Genomic DNA, 19044 nt, shown 5'->3' on the forward strand with positions numbered 1-19044 from the left:
AAGCACAAAAGTTACACATAATGTTTGAAAATTAGCTAATTAGCAACCAGATTTTGTCTTTTTGTTTTCCCTTTTTTCTTTCTTCAAAATGCATTAAAAAGGCCTGATCTAAAAAAAAAAAAAAAAAAAAGGGAAAATGCTGCTGTCTTGCCTACTTTGTTGTCCATGAAAGAATCTAATGACAAGTGGTGAACTAAAGGATGACAACACGGCAAATACAGAGAGAGAGAGAGCTAGCAAACTAAGGGTACAAAGGTAGGTTCCTTAGCACCCTTTCAGATGCTAACCACAAATACAAGTCAAATACAGGCCAAATGCATCACAGTCCGCATTAGAAGAGGCAAACTTTAGTGAAAAATATAAAGAAGCTTCTTGTCCAGGCATAGACATCCAACAAAATTTGAACAAAAAGCAGAACACCCCCCACAATTTGTAGTTCAAACAAGCAAGGTAGTTCTAAATACGTTTAAAGACTTCTTCATAGCATCTACGCACCCAGCAAAAATCCCTTTGCTGGTGTAAACAAAGCAAAAAAAATCTTACCCAGCAAACATCCTCTCTGCACCTTACTTTCAAAAAGTTTGTCCCTAAACTGTAACTGATGTTATTAAAGTTACTAAAAGGTTTCTACCTAAACCAAGTGCTAAAAAGTTCTAAATATTGGAATTCCTTCTCTCATTATTATGGAAATATTGGGCAGATAACCAAAGCACTTTTTCCATGTCTAAAATGGGATTATTTTTTTTTTTTTTTTTTTCAAAAAAAAGGAAGTGGTGCCTTAGGCCAGTCAGCAGAGAGGAAAGCCGTAAGAAGACACAAGAAGAGTCTGACCAACAGTCAGAAGTGCAATTGGGAATATTTTGATGAGAAGCCACTCTGGTTCTCAGCTTATATGGGATGTTTTGTTCACACTAGGTCAGTATAACGCCCTCAGATTAAAGCATGTACCTCACAGATGTCCTTGAGATGCTTGATATAGACTCGTTCTGTGTTCATAATTTCCTGTATAACGTTGGTTCTCATCTGATCCTTGTTTTCAGCTATTTTCTGACGATGCTTGCTAATATCTGCATCTTGTTCTTCATCCTGGATACTACTACAATTTTCTGGCACTTCTTCCTGATTAACTCGCAGCTGCAGCCAGAACAAACAAAGCAAACTTGAGTAAAGCAGCAAACTTTTACAAAAGTAAAACATGTGATAAATCTGTTACAAACTTCTTACAATTAAGAGAGGACCTGCTACAGAACTGTTCCCATTCTTACCTTATACAGAGGGTTCCACAATAGCATTTATCTCACTGTACCCACTGTTTATTCAAATAGTGTTGAAATTTCTGTCTGGTTAAATACATGGCTTTCTACTCACAGTATCTAAGAGATACCCTGTGTATTTTTCAGACTTAACCTTATTTCTGACCCTTACTAATAGTTCATGCATTATTTTGGCCAAGCCAGCATATGGATAAAAATTACAAAAGTAAACAACTCAAACACTTCTAAGTAGTTTACCTTTGCCACAGTTCCCCATCTGTACAATGTGGGTAACAGCACCTCCTTTTTCATCTTTTGTCTGACTGCCTGTGTTGGCTGGACATCTAAGAAGGGCAAAGGCAGGAACCATCTCTTGCACTTTGTGTAGTACTTCAGATAGTGTGGCCCAAGCTTTCTTACAGGCTCTCAAAAAGTACGTTAACTTCTCCAAACATAGTTCAATTTTATACCATTCTAGAGTTATATTGTCATTAATCTGGCTGACTTCTGACTGGGGAATTCAGACTGTGAACCAGATTCCTACACCATGTTGTGATAATAAATTAAGCCCTATTTTACCAAGAAATCGCTGCAGCACAGCTTTCCCCACTCCCTCATGAAAACTGCTGTGTCCTCTCCATATACGCTGACTGCTCCTGGTTGAGCAGTCTGCTGCCCTCATTTCCACTGAGAAATTCCTTTGGTTACAAAAGGACCACAGAAAGGAAGAAGCCAGAGTAAAAGGTGTCAGAGGAGCTAAGGGATCCTGGGGTGTGATTCTCCATTGCTTCTTTCTTTGTGAAGTCATTAGGAGTTACACCACTGATGTTCAGGTGCAAAGATGCTGAGGATCAGGTCCTTCACTTAAACATTTGTGACAATTGTTGCACCCTGCTAGGAATCTTGCATGACAATGGTGCAAAAGCAAGAGTGTTACTCACCCTGACAAAGCTAGCTGGAAACCAGGCTTCCTTGTCCTCATTTCTTCCCCACCACCAGTCTTTGTTGGAAGCTTCTAGAACTCTAATGACATCTCCAGCTTTGAAGCCCAGCTCTTGATCATCCATAGTCACATGGTCCCAGAGAGCTTCTGCATAGACAATGCTGCCATCGCTTATCAGCTGAGATGGGAAGAGAATGAGGTTGTGAAGGGCAAAAGATACAACACTGAACTGTTTGTAAATTACTAAAAGATCAAAACACCTCACTGGAGTGCCTATGATTACTCCTATTACAGGATAAAACTAAAATTCTGAGTTTTCAGAAGTCTATGCATATATTTATTAGTGAAAACAATTAGAGTCCTACTCCAGAGCAGTTACACAGGCTAACAAGTTACACTCCCAGTGAAGTTAGTCACTGTGCTCTTCCCTTGGCATCTGCTCATGGGCTGTGCCAGAGACAGGACACCATGGCTGCTGGAGTCTTCGCTCCGCTGGCTGCTGCCATTACACTTTTTATTAATGTGAAACCTGAGACCTGTGGAAAACACCACCACCACCCCGCCATCCTTACGACAATGCAAAGCCCAGGACGTTACCTCATTAATTGCTAGCTGTTCCCCTCCGGGCTGCAGGTACCTGGGAGCGGCTTGGCAGAGCTCCTCGTAACTGTAATCTTCCTCACTGCCATTGTCATCCACTAAAGCTGAAGATTCAGTCCCACCATCTGCAGCAACTAAAACAAAGGTGCAACAGCTGTTTGCTTCATCACTTTTATGACTCAAAAAAAAAAAATACAATGCAAGAGGAATCACTGAGAAGTTGCCTTTGTTGTCACAAATATAACAATAGGAGCATAAGTGAAGGGCAGCAAAGCTCTCAGGAAAACCACTCTTCCGCCAGTAAATTTTCTCTTCTTCGGAATTTTCTCATTTAGCAGCTGATGAAACTGAGAAATCCTCCTTTTTGAGGCCAAAAAGCAGAACTACAACCATTATTTATTTAGTTAGTTTTCATCCAGGGGAAATCTCAAAAGACCTGAATCAGAAGGGAAGTCCTCAATGCCATTTCCCACGTGGCAGATGAGAGAGCTCCGGCGGGCCCAGGCTGGGTGCCGTCACGCCGTCACATCCTCTACAGGGATGTAACCTCTCCCGCAGCCCCTGCCCTGAGCCAGCTGCTGCCACCTCTCCCACGTGCCAGGGCCGACTCTGCCAGCACCGAGACAGCTATGGGCAAGCTCGAGGGGACAGGGAGCCTGGACTAAGCACAGTGTGACTGCCTGAGAAAAAACTTATTCCCGTTGCCTTAAATCACAAAAAGTTCTTGGTTTGACAATTGGACATTTTCTGACCAAAGAAGCAGCTGTGCAAAGAAATAGAGGCCAGCACTAAGATGGGCTTCATCTTATTACACAGCCACATAAACCAAGGGAAGCATCGAGTAAGTGACTGTCACTATACACATGCAAATAAACAGTTTCTGTATAAAACTGTAAAACCCATTTGGGGTACATCACTGAGTGGTAGGTAGATCCTTTTGGTGAGCATCTCTGTACTGGCAGATGAAGGGGACTGGGGACTTGATCTCAGGACCAAGTAATACTGACTGACTTGTGTCCACACTGCTCAGTGCCAGTACATGCCAGTGGCCAGCACTTTCAGAGTAGGTTTGTCTTTGAAAAGCCAGCTGTAATGTTCAGACAGATCAGGGGATGAGCTAGCAATCAAGAAGTGTTCATGATCAGTGGCCCAGTGCTTGGATGCACTCTCTGGTCCTTGTTAAGTTATCCCTAGAGACTTAGTCCTATGGCAGTCCCAAGCTGTGAATAACTAGAGAGTCTGAAAATCATACAGTGCTCAAAAATCAAATAATAAAAAATAAAAAAAGTAAACAAAAATAATTAAAAACAATTAGAATGGGCTGCTAGCACTGAACTCCTTTTCTAACAGTTAGTGTGTCCCAGAGAAGTTGCCACACAGACTGCTGAGCATCTCTATCACTGCCCAGTGCCAGGGAAGGGGCCTTTAAGCAGAGTTACTGAACCTGCCACCTCCACCTAGCAGGCAAGGCTGAGCAGCAGGGCCCTGACCCTGCCTCTCCTCTGCCCCGCTTCAAGCCTGGGTACCGCCTGCCTGCTGAGCTCTGAGCTCCGGATGGCTGAGAGTCACCAAGGGATGACTCCTGGCTTTACTCCACACACCTACTCAACTAATTGGCACGTTGTTGCCTAGCCGCTATTCACCTTATCGGGAAAACGCTTCAACCCCCTCCTTATGGGTGCTCATACCATCACTAGCACCTTTGGTCATCTGGGTATTAATTTGCAAGAGAGATCAAAGCTGATTACTACACAGATCCACTAAAAAACTTGGAAGATCTTTCTTTCCTTTGAAAGTGGAAAAATATGGCATGGTCTTGATGTAACAGAGCATGTTCTGTTCTGTTCTACTCCCCAGTACTTTAACTATATACTCATATTAATGGTGCCTAAGCAGGGAGGATGCAGAATCCCTATTTTAAAAAACCAAGATTTTTCTCCTACAGACTCATAAATCCGAGCACTCTTCAAATACATTTTGTGAAAGTTCTTGAAACTGCTTTATTAAAAAAAAAAATATTCATTACATCAATTTTTAGTTTATAAAGCAACACCCAAAAAATTTAGTCCGAGTGTTCCTTTATATACACGTCTACTGTACTATCAGTACTGCCTGTTGGTTTGTTCTAGTAACAACAGCACTTCAAAACAACTTAATTCATTTGGCTCCAGATGAAAAATGACTGCAGTTTTGGGACTGGTAACTGTTCATTATTCTGTACCACATCAACAAGCTTACATTGTCTTCATAGTTAGACTCAGGCAAGAAACAGTCACTTGGATTCTGCATCTATTCCTCTATTGTTTACAGGCAGAAATAGCAGAGGTAGGAGCAGACTTTCCTGATCGCACCAACGGGATGCAAAAACTTAAAAGACAGCCTGGAACTGATTCTGATCTCCCAGCAGCTCTGTCACCAGCTCCCATGGATGACATGGTATAAGCATGATCAGAATCAGGCCCCCTGACTGCCACAGTTAATCAGTTCAATCTAAAAACACTGTAAGGGCAGGGGTTGGGGAGGAGAGAGAGCGAGCATGTTCTACTCACACGTACCCATCTGAAGGCTCTCCAGACTCCAAAATCGTGCCATTCCTCCTCTGGCTACCATGCTGCTGCCAGACTTGACCGCGGGGCAAAGGTTTGACCTCTAACAGGTGATGCTCGGTCCTACGGGGCTGGCGGAGGATCACAAAGGGCTCCGAGGCACCCACAGCGCAGAGCAGCAGCCCTGGCTGCCTCCAGCTCCCGGCTGTGTCTCGGAGGCCGAGCGCGACTGGGAACTGCCAGCGGCGAGCTCAGCCTGGCCGCTGCGCTGCCGGCTCTCTGACATCATGGGGTGCCCTTAGGGAGGAACTTCCAGAAAAGAAACAAAAACCTGGCTGCCTGGCCCCGGCCATGCTGTGCCTGCAGCCGCCTGCACCACCCAGACCACTCCCAAAGTGCCTGAACACTGCAAGCCAAGGAGTACATTTGTTTTTTATTAAAGCAGCTTAATGCGATTTCGATCTATATTCAAATGACTGCGATTCAAAGGGAAAGACTACTTGGAAGGGAGCTGGGAGTTCCTTGTATTACAACACTGTTTGGAGTATCGGTCTACCTTTGTTATATTATACAGGCTAAAATTCCAGTAGAAGTAAACAATGACGGTATTTTTTGCATGGCTGTTAAAACTTCTCTTGCTTTGCAGGCAAATGCTGTATCATTATTTAGGGCACAAGCAGCCGAAGTGTTAAGGCTGCAGCAGACCGCTCCCAGGATAAAACGGGAGGGCAGAGGCATTTTTTCACTGAAACTACGAACAGAAAATAGGGAAGGTACCCAAACGGTCCAGCTTTCACCGGGACTGACCCAGACAGAGCACAGCCTCATTCACTCCCTATGGGCCAGCATTTATCACCCTTACATCTGCATCTTCTGCAGTGAAGCTGGATCAGTTCCTGCGCTGGAAGCAAAGGCATGAGCTGCTCCCATCAGCGCAGCGCAAAGCCTTCCGCAACCTGCACTTGTACACAGCACTACATTTATAGTTTGGAAAGCTCCATAATCTTTACGGCTCATTCTTTACCTGCAAACTGCATCGCTCAGCTGAGCCCGTGCTGTAACTGGGGGCTGCCTCCTCCAGGGATGTATTCACAAAACCCTGGAGGCATTTCTGCACACAGCGACCTCTCAACACCCACTGAAATCACATGGTTTCCCCTAGTGCTGCCTCAGACGGAGAAGGAAAGGCCAAACATCGCCCAACAATATTAATGCCATCTTCCTACAAAAATCCAGACTGTGCTGCATTGCTCAGGAGACCAACAGGAATTCTCTTCCGAAACCCCCAAACTTTTCTATTATTTCTTGCTGCAAGGACACTTGGATAGCATAGAAAAAACAAGCCACTGCATATTATATGATGTTTATACACAGCCCCATACATTTTTGTCACACAATTCATTAAAAAAAAAAAACAGCCCAGCAAACAGAAGTGCCACTGAAGTGCTGATGATACTGGGACCTGCAAATGAAGGCTTCATGCTTTTAATTAGCCAGAGCACAACCTCTCTGCCATGTCAAACCCCTACCCGCAGTGGAAATGCCAAAGGAAAATGAAATCAAACCCTACACAGCTCTTCTAGAAGACACAATAAAAACCATCACTGAAAAACAGTCATTTGGTTTGATTTTTGCAGAACTGAACGGACAGTGTGCTTTTGCCTGATGACTAACCCAGTGCCGCTGTGGGGTGCTGCCAGTGACAGGGCACAGATCTGTTCTCCCTCTTCGGCATGGGCACATCTAGCAACTGTGCAGCCACAAACCGAACCACCACAAAAGCACTCGTTTGGGGTGAGCTGGTGGCGTGCTCATTTCCTCGCAGGATCACCCAGGGACAGGAGGAGGCGCAGGCTGTCCTCTGCAGTGGCAGTCCACAGTGACCCTGTGCAAATGCATGCCCAGCCGGCTTACCCACTCCATAGGGCACTCCGAAAAGGCTGTGGGTAGCACATACTAAAATACTAAACCTAAAAGCTAGTTTATCTGCCTCAAGAAAATCCAATTCTAGATACCCTTCTGGCATCACAGGACCCTCCTCCCTGGAGCAGACCAAAGGTCCCCCCCACCCACTGCTCTGACAGCAGCCAGTAGCAGATGCCCAAGGAAGAACATAAAAATAGATGAGGCGTGTAATGGCATTTTTCTGCTGTATTTTCCTAAATTCCAGCTATCTGCAGATCAGAGTTAGATCCCTCCTGGGGCAGAAGAGATATCTTTGTGTTTAATGAACTGAATTTTTCAAACCACTTTCTGAATTTCTGTAAACTTTGGGGATGTGAAATACCATGCATAGCAATTAGTTTCATAGTTTAATTTTATAGTGTGAAAACTATCTTCTATTTTGAACTTGCTATCCAATTACTTAATTTGGTGTCCTTTAATTCTTACATTATCGGAAACAAAAACTATTATCTGTTCATTTTTCCTATGCTAATCAGTCTGTTATACCCCTATTGTCCTTTCTTCCAAGTTGCAGAGCCCTAGCCACATTAATCATTCCTCACACAGAGACACAGAGTAGATTTTCTTGTCCTTTTGCCTTTCTCTGTATGGTCCCCTGTAAAAAAATGCCTTTTGAGGTGGAAAGGAACAGGGAGATGGCCCCCACATACTACAGCAGTGGCACAATTGAGCTTTCTGTTTTGTCCTCTGTTCCCTTCCTACAAATTCCTGCCCTTTTATTTACTGTTTTGACTGTTACTATGCAATGAACTGACACTTTAATCATCTGTTAGGGTTGCAAGATCTCTTCCTGAATTGCAATATCCAGCTCAAAGTCCATTCTTCTGCAAGCATGGCAGGCTTGTGTTCCTCCATATGCACCACCTTGCCTTTATCAACACCAAATTCACCCACCGCCAGCACAGAGCATTGTGTCTTGGCACTGTCAAGTCCTTCTGCAACGATGTTCAAGCAGTTTGTGCTTTCACTACCATGAATAATTTAGCACACAAACAAGAATTAAAATTTCATTCTATTCCTCCCTTTCCACATTATTTGTGAAGACACGGAACATCTGATTCTGCTCATGAGCTTTCTCCTTCAGTAAACTGACAGCTTTCCTGCTCTCTGTTGCCTAGCACTTGTTAAAGTAGGGGAGGATCTTCCGTCTTATCCCAGGCCTCTATTAAGGGACATTTTTAAGAGATCTTGTCAAAGGCCTTTAGAGATGCAAGTAGCCTATACCTATTGAATCCCCTTGGTCACACCTTCCGTGATTTTTATTAGAAAACTTAATCCATTTGTGGGGCACAGCTTTCCTCTACATAGGGCACATGCACTCTTCATCAAAAAGGTCTGCCAGTCTGTTGATGATACTCTCTGTTACAGCTTCTAAGTCCTAAGTACATTCTTTATATATTCCAGATACTGTTACAGAATCATAGTGGGCTGGTGTGACCCACGGGCAGGGCCCGGCACTGAGCCTGGTTGAACCTCACACCGCTGGCCTCGGCCCATCGGCCCAGCCTGCCCAGACCCCTCTGCAGAGCCTCCTGCCCTCCGGCAGACCAACACTCCCACCCAGCTTGGTGTCATCTGCAAACTCACTGAGGGTGCACTCGATCCCCTCGTCCAGGTCGTCAGTAAAAGATACTAAACAGGACTGGCCCCAGTCCTGAGCCCTGGGGAACACCACTTGTGACCGGCCACCAGCTGGATGTAACTCCGTTCACCACCACTCTTCGGGCTCGGCCAGCCAGCTTCTAACCCATCCAAGCCAAGAGCAGTCAGTTCTCCAGGAGAATGCTGTGGAAACAGTGTCAAAGGCTTTGCGAAGGTCGAGGTAGACAACATCCACAGCCTTTCCCTCACCCGCTAGGCAGGCCATTTTGTCACAGGAGGTCAGGTTCATCAAGCAGGACGCGCCGTTCATAACCCCATGCTGGCTGGGCCTGATCCCCTGGTTGTCCTGCATGTGCCGTGTGACGGCGCTCAGGATGATCATCAGACTCACTGGCCTGTTTGCTGGATCCCTACTGATACTTCTTTATAATGGTTATCTCATCGCTGCCTTCTTCCTTGTACTGAGACAGTTTTTGAGGAATGAATTCCATGCTGAGGCAGTAGCTCAGCAATTTCATTCTTAAATCCCTTTAGAAGTCTTGGCTTTTGCGATTTCTTACTACTCATTTAGGTCCTCTAGAACTTTTACTGACATTTTGAGACAAATCTTTATCTAATTTAAGCTCAGGTTTTATTTCTCAGGCACAAGGCCTACAAAACTATCTGGTAGTCTACCAGGTTCTCATATTTTTTAAAAAGGTCATAGATTTTGTATCTTTAGCAAACTGTTTCTATGTCCCTGTAGATTTACATCACAATTGCTACAGTTTTGGGGCTTTTTTCTATTTGGATACAATCTGAAGGATGCCCTTTCCCCCTTTTGATAGATTCTTTTCCCCTGTGTTTAATGACAGAACCCTTTCCTGGCATTTCCAAATTCTGTTTTGACAGGTGACATGAATTTGCTCTAAGCATCTAATATGCTGTCCTTGAACACTCTCCGTGCTGCCTGCAAGCATTCAAAACCTTTTTCTGCTCCTTTAAATTATTTTGTTACATAAGTGACTTCTGACTTTTATTTACTTTCCCTCTTTTAAATTAAAACACATAATGTATTGCATTTTTTAACTCTTCTCATCCCTGCAAGGATATTGGCTCAGACTGCATTATGGACACACAGGGTAAGATTCATTGTTTGTCTTATTTGGTCAATGAACAGCACCCTAAATTATCTGTTTCTTCCAGTCAAGATCACCTAGCCTAGTTTAGAAGTCTATAGTGTCAGATGAGACACATCCTACCCTTACAGAGTAGCTCTTACGTGTAATCCTGCACACACCTAAGGAACGTTCAAGAATTGTGTGCCTTCCTGTAGGCCTCCTCAGTAGCTTCGCTTTTAGCTTCTACCTGACAGCTTCCATTTTGCCTCCAGTGCTCGCCTCCTGTCCATCAGATTCTCCCTGGCACCCATCTGCCCCACAGCTGTCACGTCACCTCCAGAGCCCCTAGGACTGCCGAGGTGCTTCACCTGATGCATCAGCTGCTCCCAGTACACTGCTAGGTCCTGTCTGCATCAAGCCCAGCTATCTATTTGACTAAATCCCATTATTCACCAGCATAGTTTTTATCTTTTCCAATCAGTTACAAGTCCCATCCTTCAGAGTACCACATAGCCATTATCCTCTGGCCCAGAGGCTTTTCTGTCCCCAGCAATACCGGGACTGTGGTAGTGGATTTCATCACGCCCCTTCAGGTCCTGTCCATGAGTCTTTCTGGCCCCCTGAGCTTTTCAGGCACTTTAGTCACAGAACACAACTGCCATGGAGCTGCCTGCAACATCAGATATATTCCACCCACCTCCCGGTAATCACAGATAGGGCACTCAGTGCAGTAACCTGGGAATTTGCATTTCCTGCATATTGTCCTACTTACATCCTCACTCTTTTGGGGTGGGGGAGCAAGGACAGGGGAGCAAGGAGATGGTAGCAAGCAGGGAACTGTTTTCTCTGGAGAAGTGATTAACACCTTCTGTTTGTTCACTACTATGGTCAATAACCTATTTGGGGTGGAGTTTGTTTATTTGGTCAGTGACAGGGATGGAGAACCTGAAGACCTCACCCCAACAGCCAGGTTTTTTGCACCTCAGTTCCTGAGCTGTACTCCATACACACTGAAACCTACTAGGTTACACAACCTTGATGAACTGGGAAAAGCTTGATGGTAGTTTAACGTTGCAGACAAACATCCAGGACAGGATCCTTCTTGATTAAAGACAATTTATTAATCCATATGCTGGAATCCACATTTGAGTGAACCAACTAAATCAGCAGGTATTGGTCATGATTAAAACAGCTGAGAGTGCAATCCACCTCATCTACAGGCAGTTCCTACTTCATTGACTGCAATGGCTAGGACCTCAGATTAGTTGTTTAATTGTACATACTTAGCGCCATTTTAAGTATTTTGGGTAACCTGCTGGCCTCCAGCTGCCACTGAAGAAAGGAACAGGTCTCTGTCATACCTGCCAGATGCTCAGATACCCCACAAGCACTGGATCCTGGGGAGGGCAACTGAATCAAGCCCTAGTCTTCCTCTGCCTGTAATGGGTGTTCTAACGTTTAACTCTTATGTAGGTACCTACATCTGAACTTAAACTTGAGCTGAATCCCACCCCACCTACTCAGAGCTGAGCCTATCTAAAGGAGTTCACCATATTCAAGCCCCACACCACAATATGCAAAAAAGATGGGTTAGTTGTTAACATACTTATAAAAATGGCTCTACTGTGATAAATAGGTAACCTCTTTCATATAATTTAAAACTTGTAACCCCTTACGCACAAGGGTAGCTATTTAAGTCTCAAGGGAAGTCTCCCTTGTGTCTTGGCTGGTTGTTATTCTGTCTCCTACAGTATGCTGACTTACTGTCTTCTAACAGCCATTTTTCTAAAAATTTACAGCTCCAATTCTATCTCCTATTGTTATAAAAGTAGACATGCAATGTATTAGGCTTTAGCAAGTAACTAAAATAAGATACCACTGGTTTTCAGTGCCTGGGTTTAGAATTTCTTTCTGTAATAAAGGGCTTTTGTGCTATCAAATTTCACTGTACATGAGCAAACAAAAAACTCTCACATGTTCAAAGACAAGGAAATGCTTTGTGACTTTAAGAGAAAAAGGAAAGACATCAGAATGCGTGACACCGGTCACTTTATTATTTTCTGCTGGAGCTACTTAATAGATCTTTGCAACTACTCTCAAACTAAGTCCCTGATATTCCCCACTCACCTTCAGGGCTTTGATTTCAGAAGCTTTCCCTGCTCAACTTCTATGCTTATTGTAATGAGTCATAAGAGTCACATCTAGCATAATCAATATTGCTTTGGTTTCCTTCTCTTGAAGATTGGCAGAAATCTTGCTTTGTATATTTGTCATCCTGATGCTTATGTTTAGGAGACCAGTTATCCAAAAGCTAGATACCTGGAAAGACACTAGTCTCAGGCAGTCGTCCAGGTAACTGTAGGTTAACTGTAGTTTCCAAACATGAAATGCAAAGGATAACTAAAAATAGAAAAAGAATTCCTACTCTGTAATACTTAAAGCGTCTTTTCTTTTCAAAACTAGCTCACGGCAAACCTGTTATTCTGTGAGTAGGCCTTCCAGAATCAGGGATGAGGATACCACGTAATCTCAGCAAGGGTCCTGGCAGTAGATGTCTAATTTACCTCGATGTCTAATCTGGATCATTAAGTATACTGACATACATAGAGCAAGGAAACACTCCAGACATGGGTTTTAAAGTAGTTCCCAATATTTTACTAAAATATAAATTTAAAAGAAAATACTAATACTGTATAATATATAATGTAGCTCATTGCTATAGTTACAAATTCTCAAGCCTGTTCCTTGGACAGCACCTTCTGAAGAGAGCTGTCATGCTCTATTGAAGACTAGAAAATGCAGTTTTAACATGTTCTTATACAATGAATTTGTAGTTGAGGGATTTTTTTGAGCAGAATTTGGACATCATTGCAGCTAAAACTTAGTTTAACCATAAAACCCAAGTACTGACTAGTAGACATATGTATAATTTTAATAAAGAAACATTGAAAATGCTATGTGTTAAATTTTGTACTCCAGTCATGGCAAGCCCTGATCTAGGCACCTTTACTTATTCTCTCCACAGAGAGGCAGAGTGAAGGTTCCCAGCAGTGTTTTGTTCACTATTAACAGTGAAGGATGTTACGTGAAAATTTTGCTTTTATTTCCAACCCCTGGCAGCAAAACATGAATAATTGTTCAGACTATCAGCTGTCTGAAAGAACACAAATAGTATTAAACCCAGGTTCTTCTGGTCCCACCTGTCAAGAAACGTTCCACTAATACTAGATATGACTTTCTATTAACTCAAGACAGCATTGCATGCTAATAGTAAACAATTACAGCAAAAATACACGGGGCACATCGGAGAGTCTGATAAAGGTCAAGGCTTCCAAAAACACAATCTTTTCCAAGAACCTGTCCATCATGTACTAGAACCCTGGTTGGGCTACACTCACCACTGAGTAAGCAACGGCAACTGCACACAGTTCTCTGAAACAAGCTGCTTAATTATTTAAGGTTTGCCTATCTAGGTAGTTAAGCTGAATGCATAGCAAACATGCAAAAATACGCGTGTGGTGTGGCCACGGTTCAGGTATGAACTCAAGTACATTAGACCTTACTTCCTTCGTATTCTGTTATCATCTTCAGGCAGGTATGTGAATAGAGAGTGGAAAATACAGGAGTGTAAGTGGTACAGAAGAATAAACCACAGCAATGTCAAACAGTAGATGCGAAAAGCAAGTTTCACACAAACATAAAAGCTACTAATGAGAAACTCACAAAACAAAGCAACTTAGCTGGAAACTAGTTTGTCACTGAGCTGGTTTGCACCCTTTTGTGTTCCACACTATAATCTACTTCCTGACCAAGCTGGGGTATGAAGTTGAGATCTAGAAAGTTAAAAAGACTTGTCCATCTTACCATTAGATGTTCTCATCTGTCGCCTTCGTCCAACCCGGTCCAGGCCGATCGGGGTACTTTGTGAAAAGGTGAGTGGTCGGAACCTGGCTGAAACAGCTTTGTAAGGGGGTACCTGGTGCACTGGTACGGGTGGCCGTGTTACAGGCTACAGAGAAAACAGGAAAATCCAGTATTAGTAAACCTAAGAGCAAGTCCAACTGAGCAAAACTCAGGTATGAAGTAAGGTTTCTTCAGGTAGTTCAGATAATTACAGGGGCAGCAAAATCCCCTACTTTGAAGTGACTTTGCTTAAACACTGCATACCATATCCACCAGAATCACAGAAAATATTTTATTACATCACAGTGCTCAGTTACGTTAAAAACTCCTTAGCCTTCTGTTATGATGAGACATGCTATATATACTTTCCTCTTGTAATACTGCATGTCCAAACGCTCTGGGATCTAACCACTTTGAGAACAGCCTGCGCAACGCCAGCTGGCATGGTAAATACACATCTCAAGGGAAACCCAAGGCAAAAGAATAACCGGAAATGCTATGGGTAGAAGTTGTGTTCATTTCCTGGGAAGCTTGCCTTCTGCAAATAAATGTATTGCTTTTAAGTAAAATAAATGTATTTCACAAGACAAAAATCATTTTCTAAATGACCCTCGGCTCTAAAGTTCCCAGGAGTCTCATTAATAGGAGGTAATAAGCTTACCTCTAACTTTATCTAGAAGCCATTTTCTTTAGTTAAATGATTCATTTGCTTAATTACGATTAGAAAACCTACCTGTTTCATTTGCAAATTGAGTCTAATTTTATGTCATCCCTGAACAACTCCCCATTAGCTAGGCTGAATGACCTTGCCTAAACATTCAATATTAAACAACCAGATCTCAGCACATGAACTTCAGAGAAACTCATCTTTAGATCTTCTTTTATCTTTCAGTTGTTACTGTTCATAGGCCCTTCTATCAAGCAATGTGAAACATCAGGGATGGTTTTTTAATGAACTATCTCTTGACACTCTGTTATAAAGCTAATGATTTTGTATTGTTTGAAAACATTTTCTCACACCTAAGCTGTCAGACCAAACCAAAACACAACAAAGAAGTAATTAGCATTATACTTTTCAAATATTCCCGTGGGTTTTCAAAGCTTTTAAGAAAAAAAAAAATCTATGTGAAGATCAGCCTTTGAAAGCCCTACATAAAATATTTCTAGCACACGTATTCCTGCTTCACCAGCCCTTTTATACATTCCAGCTACAAATTTACTTTCTAATATGACAGCCAAAACCCTCAACATATATTGAATATGATTTAACTACAATCTCATCTTTAAACCTCATTTCCTCAGTGCTTTAGCAATATACCAGGATCCTATCACGTAATGGCACCACAAAGAGTAAGTCCGATATATTGCATCAAATAGCTAATAGAAGTGATGGCAATTACTATATGCAAATCACTGTCTGATTAAAAACCAAAACTATTTCCGAGCAACTAAAATTTTCTTGTAAGGCTTCAGTCCAGATCCCTACCCCGGACAGATCTGGGAAGGACATCATTTGGGTTAAAAATGTGCCCCACTGGGAACGCTCCATAGTTTTGCTCTAGACCACAGTGATCCGCGGCAGCATCGGAGCATGGAAAAAGTCAACTCAAATAGCTGCCCTGACGCATGTTCCTCCATTAATAAACTGATGCAATCAAGGCTTGAAGACATATCAATTGGTTTTCAGCAGTAAATGAAGAGATCGGAGTGTTAAATCACTGCCATGGTACAGCAAAGATTATTTGGGCTGCAAATACTTGCTATCCCTTGAAATCCATCTATTATACTTGAGTAAGATGCCCTAAAATTTATAACAATAATTTTCCACCTTTTTTTTTTCCCTCCAAGCTAAATAGTGATAACATTAATTTTAAAGTATCCCAATTATATAGGATTTGAAACTATGGCCTTTGCCTGGGTAAAAGGTTCACTGGCTTCAGTTGGAGTTTTGCTTCAAGAAACATTTTTTCGTCAGGGAATTCTAAAGAAAAAATTAGCAATATATAATAACAATGTTCATGTTAAAAATTGCTTTTCAGGGGAGACTGAAAATCCTGCCATTATTTCAGCATTTGATTTCAACTGGGGGAGTACCGCTAAACTTCCCAGTAGGAGACTTAGTGGCATGACAAAGACTAAGAGGATTCAAATTCCATTAACAACCACTAGAACCACACTTTTTTGAGGATATAAATACTATTCCTTTTTTCTGTTGCTTTACCAGCCTGACAACTGCTTTAAGTGGGAGCCCTTCAGCTTTTCTGTTAAGTGGAAAACACGTGATCAGTGCAATGTTACAAAAGCCTGTGAGTCTGAAGAAGCTCTGTAACCAACTGGAAGATGGGGCCACCACTACCAACACCACAGTTAAGTTCCTCTACACATTGTACCCACTCAGGACTACCTCCAGGGAAAAAGGAATTATTTTTCTTTCAGAAGTTTTTTATTTCTCACTGTTTTGCCTAAGCTAACAGAGATGGCAAGTAAGTATATAGGTACTGCTCAAGTGCTAACTCAATCACATGCTGTTTTCTTACAGGCTTCCTACGTTCATTCCATCAGGTCAATCTAATAGTACATAAACAGACATTTTATTTGTATTGCCAGGTTTTTTAGGTTCTTCCTTTATTTCATTAATTTATCAATCTATTACCAATTTTCTTAAGCAATGTCCTTATTAGTTTTAAGTTTCCTTGCTATGCCAACACCATGATTTTTAACACCATGGCTAATGCCAAAGGTTTTGAACCGGCCTGTTTTTTGAGAATTCAAAACAATTAATGAATAATGTGTATTATCATATTTGTTTGTACTCCCCTGTTCCTCAGGCCCTACACTCTGTAAGGAGACTAAACACACAGCTGCATTGCACACCAATAAGCTCTTATATACCAATAAGAGACATAATGACCATTCCAAGAAAGAAATAAGGTTCATTTACAATATGGAAAATATTATCCTCAAGTCAGTTGTCAGTTTTATTCCATGCTGGTTTGTTTTTTAACAACAAGACAAAGTAATTAGTGACCAGGAAAGCAGAATTGTAAGTACACAACGTCAGCTGACAAAAGGGAAGGAAGAGAAGGAAGCATCCGTTCTATTTTCTAGGCTGAAGACAGAGACAAGGAAGTGAAAGGGTCTTTTGCAGTTTGCAGAGAGCACATCTCTTATCTTACTTGTGTCAGCAGACCTTCTATCTCTTCTGCGGGACCACTTCCATAGAAATTGACCCCACCTATTACAGAGATGGGTCTTCTTTTTCGCCCTCTGTGGTAGCCTACTGTCTTGCTTTGGATCACAGACCCAATGGAAGCCAGTCCTGGCTGATTTTCTCCATCCGTACAGTCTGTATTCTGAGATTCCACTGCAACCGCGTCTTCTGGTATAGAGAAACTTCTGATCGACATTTGGCCATAGTCTGAGAGAGGTCTGGGTCGAGATCTTTTTCCAGAGCCCCATCTCCTGGGGGTGACCTTTTGTGTGTCTGCCTTCTCTTCATCCTGGGATGGGGACCTCTTCCAGTGGTCATCAGAAACAACCTTTTTAAATGTGAACAAGTCATATAAGCCACAGAATTTTCTGACATTTGTGAGTTTTTCATATGGCAGATCAACTTAACATTGCTAAAAAGAAAGAGTTACCATAAATACAACAAATGCAACTGGCAATTCAGAAAGACAGTAACTTTGCAAAGAAAGACATCGTGATGCTTGTGCAGAGTTAACACTTGTGTTAACACTCAGCCATCAGCACCTCTTAAGCACACATGACTAGTAATACTAGAAACTCACCTACTACCTCAGCAGTACAGACAGACCGTATCATTAACACTGAATTCACTGAATGATGTCTTGGAAAGACAGTTCTGGTGCTCACAGGACTTGTTCCTGTGCTCAAGTAACATGTTACATGTAACACCAGTAGAAATAATTTGACCAGCTCACTGTGTTTCTGGACTTATTACCAAGGTCTGTAGTGACAGGACTGATACCAAAACAGCACACAGTAACTGCTCAGAGACAAATTTTGTCTTTAAACAGCAAAGGTATTTATTTTGTGCAACAGTGGGGAGCTAGCCGATTCACACCGGACAAACTAGCTCCCAAAGTTTTCACTGAAAAGTCAGGTATTTTATATGGTTTTCATGAGAGGTTACACAACATCTTTACATACATACTCATTTGATTTTGACACCTAACCATTCCATTCACAATAGGTGGGATCTAGGTGGAGTAGACCTTTCAATTTTCTTTGTTCAGTGATTTCCTGACTTGATGGTCTCCTTATCTCTTTCAGGTGCCCACCTTATCTTTTCTAATTATTCAGAGTACATTCTCAACGCAAACAGCATCACCCAGAGCATTGTACCAAACTCATCCTGACTAATCTTTTTTTTTAAGACCCTGTTCTGTTTCAGGACAAGGGGCAACAACTTTAAACTGAAAGAGGGTAGATTAGGTCAGATATTAGAAAGAAATTCTTTCCTGTGAGGGCAGTGAGGCACTAGCACAGGTTGCCCAGAGCAGCTGTGGCTGCCCCATCCCTGGCAGTGCTCAAGGCCAGGCTGGATGGGGCTGTGAGCAGCCTGGTCTGGTGGGAGGTGTCCCTGCCCATGGCAGGGGGGGTTGGACTAGATGATCTTGAAGGTCCCTTCCAACCCAAACCATACTATGATTTAACTCTATTCAGCGATGAAAATAAACAGCAAGGCTGCAGTTTGACTGCTTGCTGATCCCATGTAACTGTGAGCCAATACCAAAGTGGGCAGTCACCCTCCCTCCTACACTCTCGCTTGGGTCAGATCTAGAGATTGTGCAGCCACGTGCAAATTGGGTGAGCGAGCTCATCCAGTTTCAGAAGGGAGAAGCTAGTTTTCTATATGCTCAGGCAGGTTACAGTCATACTGATTAGGAGCAGAGATACGTTATAACACAAATACGGGGAAGAAATCCGATGTTTTTAGAGCAAAAGCTTGGAAAATGAGCATATTGTTCCAGTTTAACAGCACACCTGGCTCATGGAGGTTCATGCCTACAGGTATCATAATTGCATTGTTACTAAAAGTTTGGAAATAAAAGTACTTCTTAGAGGGAACATTTTTAAGGATTTCAATGCATTTGGAGTAATACTGC

At 42.4% G+C, this 19044-nt stretch overlaps 1 protein-coding gene across 5 annotated transcripts in view; it reads right to left on the bottom strand.

Moving 5' to 3' along the window:
* SPATA13 (spermatogenesis associated 13) overlaps window positions 1–19044 on the bottom strand; it is a 176094-nt gene that overhangs the window by 15053 nt on the left and 141997 nt on the right. For 4 of the 5 annotated variants that reach the window (XM_080376359.1, XM_080376361.1, XM_080376360.1 and 1 more), the window contains 5 exons: window positions 17089–17451; window positions 13874–14018; window positions 2794–2930; window positions 2195–2374; window positions 949–1134 (listed from right to left, as the gene is read on the bottom strand). In XM_080376359.1, the coding sequence (XP_080232485.1) occupies window positions 949–1134; window positions 2195–2374; window positions 2794–2930; window positions 13874–14018; window positions 17089–17451 (1011 nt within the window). Of the gene's footprint in view, window positions 1–948; window positions 1135–2194; window positions 2375–2793; window positions 2931–5351; window positions 13853–13873; window positions 14019–17088; window positions 17452–19044 lie in introns of those variants that run through there. The other variant, XM_080376363.1, reaches the window with a different exon arrangement.

Source organism: Falco punctatus (assembly GCF_963210335.1).
Source record: "Falco punctatus genome assembly, chromosome: 2".
In the NCBI taxonomy this organism is placed as follows: Eukaryota; Metazoa; Chordata; class Aves; order Falconiformes; family Falconidae; genus Falco; species Falco punctatus.